The sequence below is a fragment of the Peromyscus leucopus genome, chromosome 23, assembly GCF_004664715.2.
Source record: "Peromyscus leucopus breed LL Stock chromosome 23, UCI_PerLeu_2.1, whole genome shotgun sequence".
Classification (NCBI taxonomy): Eukaryota; Metazoa; Chordata; class Mammalia; order Rodentia; family Cricetidae; genus Peromyscus; species Peromyscus leucopus.
The window spans coordinates 26,984,813-26,994,750 of record NC_051082.1 but is presented as its reverse complement, the minus strand read 5'-3'; the positions used below and the strand labels follow the sequence as shown (position 1 = coordinate 26,994,750).

Below are 9,938 nucleotides of genomic sequence, written 5' to 3'. Positions count from 1 at the left end.
GTCTTCAACTGTGTTTCTCCTTACCTACTCAACTGTGATTTATCCATTGTTCTGGTATCCTCTGTTGTTAGTTGTTTTATTACTCCTTTGGGGGCCCACCACCCAGCTCCCAAATCACACACAGAGGCTTATCCTTAATTATAAATGCCCGGCCTTAGCTTGGCTTGTTGCTTGCCAGCTTTCCTTCTTTTCAATTTTTCCCATCTACCTTTTGCCTCTGGCCTTTTCCTGTTTTCTTACTTCTGTAAATCTTACTCTTACTTTGTGGCTTGCTATGTAGGTGGCTGGCCCCTGGTATCCTCCTCCTTCTTCTTTGGCAACTTCTTCTTTTTTTTTTTTTTTTTTTTTTTTTCAGAGCTAAGGACCAAACCCAGGGCCTTGCGCTTGCTAGGCAAGCACTCTACCACTGAGCTAAATCCCCAACCCCTCTTTTTTTTTTCTTCCCCCAGATTTCTCCTTCTATATATTCTCTCTGCCTGACAGCCCCACCTATCCTCACCCCTGCATTGCTATTGGCCATTCAGTTCATTATTAGACCACCAGGTGTTTTAGACAGGCACAGTAACACAGCTTCACAGAGTTAAACAAACGCAACATGAACAAAAGTAACACACCTTAAAATGGTATTTTCCAACACTCCTCACTTACCTACAGGACCATTTTGGATAGAGGCTGGGGAAAACCTACTTGGAGGTTCGTTTTCAGAGTAGAAGGGGACAAGACCCTGAGACTCTTCAGAATGAGGCAGAAGACGTCCAGCTTTAGCTTTGACCTTGGATAAACCAGTTCCTCTCTCTGGATCTCTATTTTCTTAGACAGCCAAGAAGGATAAAAACTAAGCTTGGGCTGGAGCAATGTCTCAGCAGTTAAGAGCACTGGCTGCTCTTGCAAAGGACCCAGGTTGGATTCCCAGCACCCACAGGGCCACTCAAAACCCCCTGTAGCTCCATTCCAGGGGATCCAATGCCCTCTTTGGCCTCTGAGGGCCCTGTGTACATCTGGTGTACAAGACATGCATGCAGGCAAAACACCCATACACACAAAATAATAGAATAATTTTTAAAAATAGCCAAACTCTCTCATAGAACTGCTTTGAAGCGTCATACAGTTCCTTGAAACAAGCAAACAAGGTGTCTTTAAAATGTCATTGTTGTTGTTATTATTATTATATTTATTTTGGTTTTTTGAGACAGGGTTTCTCTGTATAGCTTTGTGCCTTTCCTGGATCTTGCTCTGTAGACCAGGCTGGCCTCGAACTCACAAAGACCCGCCTGCCTCTGCCTCCCAAGTGCTGGGATTAAAGGTGTGCACCACCACCGCCTGGCAATTATTTTTATTTTATGTGCATGTGTGTGTTTGTCTGTGAGTGTGTGCCTTATGCATGTCAGCACCCACAGAGGCCAGAGGAGATATCAGATCCCTGAAACTGGAGTTAACAGGCAATTGTTAACACACACACACACACACACACACACACACACACACACACATCCTACCCAGACCCATGTCTTTGAACACAGGGTGCCTGGCTGGTGGTGGTTTGGGGAGATTTTGTTTTGTTTTGTTTTTGTTTTTCTGAGACAGGGTTTCTCTGTGCAGTTTTGGAGCCTGTCCTGGATCTCGCTGTAGACCAGGCTGGCCTTGAACTCACAGAGATCCGCCTGCCTCTGCCTCCCGAGTGCTGGGATTAAAGGCATGCACCACTGCCGCCCGGCTCGTTTGGGGAGACTTGGGAAGCCTTTGGGAGGTAGGGCCTGACTGGAGGAAGAAGGCTGTTGGGGAGTGGGGTCTTCCAGATCATAGTGGGGATCCACTTCCTCTCCTGTCCCTGCTTTTTGATACCCTCAAGATGTGGATAAGAACCTACTGCTCTTCCAGAGGAGCCAAGTTCAGTCCCCAGAACCCACCTCAGGAGGCTCACAACTTCTTGTAACTCCAGCTCCAGAGGACCTGACTCCCTCTTCTGGCCATTACAGGCAACTACACTCATGTGCCCATACTTGCACACAGACATACACATAATTTAAAATAAAAATAAACAAAAATAAAAATAGTCAGGCATGGTGGGGGCACACCTTTAATGCCAGTACTTGGGAGGCAGAGGAGATGGATCTCTGTGAGTTTGAGGCCAACTTGGTCTACATAGTAAGTTCCAGGCTTACCAGGGCTATATAGTGAGACTCTGTCTCAAAAAATAAGTCTTTATTAAGTTCTTGTTTCCAAACATAGGCACATTGAAGGGTTAATGCTTCAACATATGAATTCGTGGGATGGGAATACAGTAGTCTGTGGTGATATATTGTGTACCCTAATAAAATTTGTCTGAAGATCAGAGGACAGACCAAGCCACTTTAAACATAGAGGCCAGGCAGTGGTGGCACACACCTTTAATCCTAGTACTTGGGAGGCAGAGATCTGCCTGGATCTCTGTGAGTTCAAAGCCACCCTGGCCTACATGAGATTGACTCAGTCTAGGAGAGAAACAGAGTCAGACAATGGTGACACACACCTTTAATCCCAGCACTTGAGATCTCATGCCTTTGCTTGGGAAGCACACAAGCCTTTAATCCCAGGAAGTAAGATGGAAGTAGGGAGAAAGGTACATAAGGCCTGAGGAGACAGGAACTGAAGGCCTTTTCAGGCTGAGGAGGCTTAGAGGTGAGACGTGGCAGTGGCTTGTTCCTTTGTCTCTCTGATCTCTCATCATTTACCCCAATATCTGGCTCCGGGTTCTGTATATAATACCATTTAGAATTCGAGTAACACCATTCTGTAACACAAGGGACATAAGGAAGGAAGCCTAGACAAGTGAGCCAGTCTGTTCCATCCCTGTGACCATGACAACAGAAGAATTTTAGAAGGGTATCCGTGGCAGCAGAATTTCAAATAGCTGACCAGACCTTGGGAAGCATCCCAGATGGGGGTTTCTGGCACATCCATACAAATGTAACCAGATCGCAGCCAGCAACCTGGAGGGTATGGAGCAGGGAATTTAACCATAAGGGAGGGTGAGCTGGGGACAGAACAGGACCCAGAGGGGCTGAAATGATGGATATGCTCAGGACTCGGGGTGTAGCACGAGGCTCTGGGTTGGATCTTCTGCACCCAAAAAGGAGAGAAGAAGGAAAAATAAGAGGACTACCTCAAAGCCCTGGACAGAGCATTGTGCAGGATTGCTGAGAAGGTAGATTCCAGCAGATGCCCGTTTATGGACACACCCATTACTCGGAGGGATTCTGATTCATAAAAGAAACACAATGACCACTAACCGTAGAAGGATAGTCACGGACAGAACCTATACTTTAATCACACTTTTAGAAGTTTTATTTTTATTTATTGGTGTTTTGCCTGCATGTATGTGTGTAGGAAGATGCCGGATCCACTGGAACTTGAGTTACAGACAGCTGTGAGCTGCCATGTGGGTGCTGGGAATTGAACCTGGGTTCTCTGGGAGAGCAGCCAGTGCTCTTAATGTTATTTATTTGTTGGTGTTATTTACCAGGCTCCAGAAAACACGAGGTACAATGGAACCCACTATAAGAGTTTTTATTAGGGAAGGGAAAGGGTGGAGGTGGGTAGGTCTACCGAAAAAAAAAAAGGTGAGTGGGGGAGAGGGAAGGAAAGTGGGAGAGACAGAGAGGAGGGGGAGGAGCAGATAGAGCCTGCTTTTATAGGTCACCTTGCGCATGCGTATCTGGGCTTAAGTAGCTACGCCATGCGTATAGATTATGTGACCACACTGTGCACTGATTACAGAGGACCTAAGGCCCTGGGGTGACTAAGCATTTTGCCTGACTGCTGACAGTGCATACACAGTCATGTGACTCCAGAAGTGGCTAGGAATACTAACACTTAACCACTGAGCCATCTCTCCAGCCCCTAGAAGATTTTTTTTTTTTTTTTTTTTAAGAGCAGGCTGGCCTCAAACTCAGAGATCCGCCTACCCCTGCCTCCGGAGTGCTGGGATTAAAGGGGTATGCCCCCAAGCCTAGCTGAATTTTCAGAAGAATTTAAGAGTATGATTACATGTATAGCTATCCTGAGCTGGGATGCATTAGGTAATGAGTTCCCTGTCATTGGAAGCAATCAGAATAACCCAGATGGCTAAAAGGGAGGTGGTTTGAAAAGGGTTGAGTCTGGGCATGGAGAGATGGTTCATTGATTAACAACGAGAACTGCTCTTGCAGAGGACCCACGTTTAGTTCCCAGCACCCACTCTGGGTGGCTCAGGACCATCTATAACTCCAGCTTCAGGAGACGCAGCATTCTCTTCTGGCTTCCACAGGCACCTGCTCTCACTAGTACATACCACCTCCCCACGCACATGCACACAACTACAAATTTAAAATAAACCTTTATTTGTTTACAAAGAGTTAAATGATATATAATGTCCCGCCTCAAAATAGATTTGGTGATGAACACACCTGTAACGCCAGTCCTCAGGATGGTAAGGCAGGAGGATCACAAGTTTGAGGCCAGCCTGGGCTACACTGATAAACTTTATCTTAATAAATAAATAAACCTGGGCAGTGGTGGCACACATCTTTAATCCCAGCACCTCGGAAGCAGAGGCAGGAGGATCTCTGTAAGTTTGAGGCCAGCCTGGTCTACAAAATGCGTTCCAGAATAGCTAGGGTGGTTACACAAAGAAATGCTGTCTCAAGAAACCAAACAACAACAACAACAACAACCAAAACAAAACAAAAACAAGGTGAGGGTCTGGAAAGATGACTCAACTGTTAAGAGCATTTACTTTCTTCCAGAGAATCTAAATTCGGTTTTCAGGACCCACATTGGGTGGCTTACAACCATCCATAATTCTAATTCCTGGGGATCCGAAGCCCACCCCCACCCCTACATATACATTCAATACTTTGTTTTCAACCACAAATTCTCTGGACTTTTCTTCAGGTACTGCACAGCCTCATAGAAGACAAGATAAGAGGAATTCAGGAGACATCTATGAAGAGCCCAGGCCCATGGACCATGAAGACCGTCTCTTTGAGCTCCATTGTTCTCCTGGCCTTCTTCCTCAGTATCCACCTTGGAGCTGCCGCACGTACGTAGATGATCTCCCGCTCCCCCCCCCCCAAGCTCCTCCTCCGGAAGGGCTGTCTCAAGGTCATTCTTCTCCGTGGTTTTTAGAAAGCGACAAGCCTTGCTGCCTCTATTACAGCCACCATGTGATCCCGTGGAACTGGGTGCACTCCTATGAGATCGCCAAAGGCAGCTGTCCCCAAGATCTCATGGTGTGAGTATCAGGTCCCGCTGCATCAGCCACATCACCGGGGAAGGACTGGGTAGATGTCCACAGTGATGAACTGGGCATCGGGGTGGGAAGCTGGGAAGTGAGCATCTCAGTTTTGTTTCGTGTCTCTGGGATAAAATACTCGGATAGAAGCAACTTGAGGGAGAAATGCCAGGCTACGGTCTCTTCCAGTTTGCTTTCTGTGGCTATAATGAATAGCGTGTCAACTTGGGGACGAGAGGGTTTATTTAGGGTTGACACTCCATCACTGAGGGAAGTCAGATCTCCAGGCAGGAACAGAAGAAGAGAACATGAAAGAATGCAACTTACTGAGTTTGCTCTGTGGCCCATGGTCTCTGCTAGCTTTCTAGGCCCACCTGCCTAGCAATGGTCCCACCTAGGGAATGATGCTACCTAGAGTTGTCTGGGTTCTCTCACATCAATCGTCAGTGAAGACAGTTTTTTAACAGATGTCTCCACAGACCAATATGTAGGCAATTCTTTAATTGAGGTTTTTTAAGATGATCCCAGGCTAAGATTACACTGACCACTGAAACTAAGACACAATCCATCATTGCTGGTAAAGTCAAGGTAGCAAAATCCTGAAGCAGCTAGTCATAATTATATTCACAGTCAAGAGCAGAAAACAATGAATTTGATGCATGCATGATAGAGCTCAGCTTGATTTCTCTAATATAGTTCAGAGTCCCCAGCCTAAAGGATGGTACCACCCACAGTGGCCAAGTCTTCCCACTTCAATGAATATACTCAATAGCCGCCCCCAAGACTTCCTTCCTAGATGAGTCTAGATTGTAAGTTTACAATTAAAACTAACCACCAAGCTAGGTTAGAGCCCTCTCTCTGCAGAAACGCATGTGGCTCTGAGCTAATTAGATCCCGACTTTCATACCATGTAGCATGCCATGCTCTAACAGCTGGGTATAAAAGCAAGAGGTAAACACAGTGATTATAAGTTTGTAATCTCAACACTCAGAAGGTGGAAGGATCATGAGTTTGAGGCCTACTGGGGCTACATAGTAAGACCTTGTAGCACGAATACTAATTGGTCTTAGTAATAAAAACTTGGAGCCAGATATTGGGGTAAATGCTGAAAGGTCAGTAAAGAAGCTAGCCACCAGAGAGACTCCTTATCTCTAACAAATCCTCAGCCTGAAAGGGAGCTGAGCTCCTGTCTCTCCCCACCTCATATTCCTCTCTCCGCTCAGCCATATCACTTCCTGTCTCTACCTCCCTAGTGCTGGGATCAAAGGTGTGAGCCACCACTACCTGGCTTTGTTTCTCTATACAACCTTGTATAGCCCAGGGTGGCCTTCAGCTCCTGATCTTCCCTGCTTCCTCCTCCCAAGTGCTGGGATAAAAGGTGTGTGCCACCACTGCCTGACCTCTATGGTGATCTAATGGCTGGCTCCGCCCTCTGAGCTTCAGGCAGGTTTTATTTGTTAGAGCACAGACAAGTGTGAGATGGCTCAGTAGGTTTGCCAACCAAACCCAACCATCTGAGCTTGTTCTCCTGGCTCCCTGTGATGGAGAGAAAGCTTACTCCCTGCAAACTGTCCTCTGACCTCCATGTACGCACGATAGTATCAAAAGCCCCTCAGGAGCCTGCCCTGAGAAGACTGCTCCTTGAGTCCCAGGTAAGACGCTCCGAGCGGCATGGGTTAGTAATCTGAGGGATATCGAATGAATCAATCTACTTACATGAAACTCTTTAGTCCGTTCACTTTTATTCTTTTTTTTTTTTTTTGATTTTTCGAGACAGGGTTTCTCTGTGTAGCTTTGCGCCTTTCCTGGGACTCACTTGGTAGCCCAGGCTGGCCTCGAACTCACAGAGATCCGCCTGGCTCTGCCTCCCGAGTGCTGGGATTAAAGGCGTGCGCCACCACCGCCCGGCTCGTTCACTTTTATTCTTCTGAGACAAAATGCTATCTACACAGCTCCAGTTCTGTTCTCACACTTAGCTCCTCTCTGTCCCTTCTCCTCCTGTCCTCTCACAGTTCTAAGTTTTTTCCCATCTCATTCTCATCTTCATCTTCGTCCCTCTCCATCCTCCTTCCTTCCTTTCCTCTCCCGGTGACCCATCTCCACACACCTACCATCAACAATACTCTGGCCCTGCTGCTTTCTGGTCGGGTGGGCAGGCTAAGTCTGCTGGAGCTAGGAAACCTGCCTCATAGCTTGATGCACCTGGTATGAAAAAGCCCTTTTGTTCTGAGTTAGTTGTTGGAGGGGAAATCTGGGGGTGCCACTAAGGTTGTGTAAGAAAGAGGGGCCTGAGCTTAATTTGCACAAGAAACAAAGCTATGTCCCTAACAGTTGCCTGGCCTTGACGATGTCTTCGTATGGATATTTATCTTAATTCAGGAGACTAGCAGGTGGCCGGAAATGCTTATTCTGTCTGTCCTTTGTTCTTGGATGTTAGCTAAAGGAGATATCTGGTTCTAATGCTAAGAAAGGAGAAACAAAAAGCCTGGAAGCAGGAAGCCTTGCCTGTGTGGCCCTTATCCAAATATCTTAGTCTTACATGCCCAAAGACTGACCAATCCACACAGTTTAGAAGTTCTTAGGAAGAAGAATCAATTGGGGAAGCTGTAATAGCACACATGAAATTCGTAGCAGAAAACAGCTGATATATTCACAAAGCCCAAGGACACCAATACGCCTTGAGCCTTGGCTTCCTCTGGAAAGTCCTTGACCTTTCCAGGTGGCAGCTTTTGTTATAGTCAGCTGAATTCCTGCTTCATATTTCTGTGGCCTGGAACACTATAGCGAGTGTCCCCCCCACAATAAATAAAATTTAAAAGTATAAAAAAGAGGATAGCCGGGCAGTGGTGGCGCACACCTTTAATCCCAGCACTCGGGAGGCAGAGGCAGGTGGATCTCTGAGTTCGAGGCCAGCCTGGTCTACAAAGTGAGTTCCAGGAAAGGTGCAAAGCTACACAGAGAAACCCTGTCTCGAAACCCCCCCCCCAAAAAAAAAAAAGGATGAAGTGGCATATTCATATGGGGTCTCTTTCGGTCCTCTAAAATTCATTGTGCCGAGCTATGGTGTAACTCAGCGGTAGGGCATTTATTTAATATTATGAAGCTCTAGATTATACTCTCTGCACGCGCACACACACACACACACACACACACACACACACACACACACACACACGAAAGATTAAAATTGGTTGGGCAATAGTTCTCTATTCTATAAATATACTGAAGTCTATTAACCAACAAGTACTTGTCTTTTAAGTTTTTGTTTATTTATTTACCTTACTGGGGATTGAACCTAGAGCTATCTACATGTTAGGCAGGTGCTCTACACTGAACAAAACCCCAGTCCCTCACTGGGGGATTCTAGGCAGGTGCTCCACCACTGAGCCACACCCCAGCCCCTCACTGGGGGATTCTAGGCAGGGGCTCTACCACTGAGTCACACCCCAGCCCCTCACTGGAGGATTCTAGGCAGGGGCTCTACCACTGAGCCACACCCCAGCCCCTCACTGGGGGATTCTAGGCAGGGGCTCTACCACTGAGCCACACCCCAGCTCCTCACTGGGGGATTCTAGGCAGGTGCTCTACCACTGAGCCACACCCCAGCCCCTCACTGGGGGATTCTAGGCAGGTGCCCTTATAGCTAAGCTATAGTATCATCATCCCTAGTCACGTCAAATGTGTGCTTCACAGAGTGTGTGAATTATGTCTCAATAAAGCTGTTATATTGAAATGAAAGCTCGGGTCCCAATACAGATTACTGTCTGGCAACTAGACCCTGTGAGACATGATTCCTGGGGTCTGTGGGCCTGAGAGAGTGTGGATTCCAGGGGAAACAGAGAGGAGAAGCAGGATCAGCAGGAGATGGGACAGGAATGGAGTGCAGCAGTTGTGTTGAATAGGAAGAATGCTAGTCAGACTAACTCACCCTCCTCTTTCAAAAGCTTCCTAAGCCAAGGATGTCGACATTCACTTCTTACCTCTTTTCTACAGATTCACTACAAAAAGAGGTAAATTCTGTGTGCAACCAAAGGCCAAGTGGGTACAGACATACATTTCCTTGTTGGAAGCCCAGAAGCATCTGTGACCCTGCTGGATTTTCAGCCCAAGGATCCTTGAATGCAGTTCTTGGCTCCTTTGCCCTCATGGAGCCTGATGAATTCCTTTAGAGGGTTCGTAGTCCTGGTGGAAGGAGAGCATGGTTTGTTTCCATTAGAGGTTTTTAAAATAAAGATTTGATTTCGCAAAGACTGGCACAATGGCACAGTGGGTAAAGGCACTCGCCACCAAGTCTGACGACCCGAGTTCAATCCCTGGGAACCCACGTGGTTGAAACAGGGAGCCAACTCCTGAAAGTTGCCCTTTGACCTCCGTTTGCATTATGGTACACACACACACACACACACACACACACACACACACACACACACACACAGAGAGAGAGAGAGAGAGAGAGAGAGAGAGAGAGAGAGAGAGAGAATAAATAAATGTAATTTTAAAAACATTTGACTGGCTAGGCATAGTGGCATACATCTTTAATGCTGGCACTCAGAAGACAGAGACAGGCAGATCTCTTTGAATTCGAGACCAATCTGGTTTATATAGTGAGTTCCAGGTCTTCTAGGGCTACAAAATGAGACCCTGTCTCAAGATGATGATGATGATGATAGATGATAATGATTTAGAC

The 9,938-nt window shown here is 46.7% G+C and overlaps 1 protein-coding gene across 2 annotated transcripts; it reads left to right on the top strand.

The window, feature by feature from the left end:
- The first annotated feature begins 2,857 nt into the window (after nt 1-2,857).
- Nucleotides 2,858-9,504, top strand: Ccl26 (C-C motif chemokine ligand 26). Of its 2 annotated transcripts, none has more exons than XM_028860673.2 (4): nt 2,858-3,184; nt 4,912-5,059; nt 5,146-5,251; nt 9,245-9,504. In XM_028860673.2, the coding sequence occupies exons 2-4, from the start codon at nt 4,963-4,965 to the stop codon at nt 9,336-9,338; spliced, it is 297 nt and encodes a 98-aa protein (XP_028716506.1). In that variant the 5' UTR covers nt 2,858-3,184; nt 4,912-4,962; the 3' UTR covers nt 9,339-9,504. The 2 variants fall into 2 exon arrangements, with proteins under 2 accessions (XP_028716506.1, XP_028716507.1); XM_028860674.2 differs by having other exon boundaries at nt 2,860-2,976.
- Nucleotides 9,505-9,938: the final 434 nt, after the last annotated feature.

Excerpts from the sequence above, each read along its gene's own strand:
- Ccl26 (XM_028860673.2), top strand. The coding sequence starts at position 4,963 with ATGAAGAGCCCAGGCCCATGGACCATGAAGACCGTCTCTTTGAGCTCC. Across the intron at positions 5,060-5,145 it reads CCACCTTGGAGCTGCCGCAC|AAAGCGACAAGCCTTGCTGC; the intron begins GTACGTAGATGA and ends CGTGGTTTTTAG. Across the intron at positions 5,252-9,244 it reads TGTCCCCAAGATCTCATGGT|ATTCACTACAAAAAGAGGTA; the intron begins GTGAGTATCAGG and ends TCTTTTCTACAG.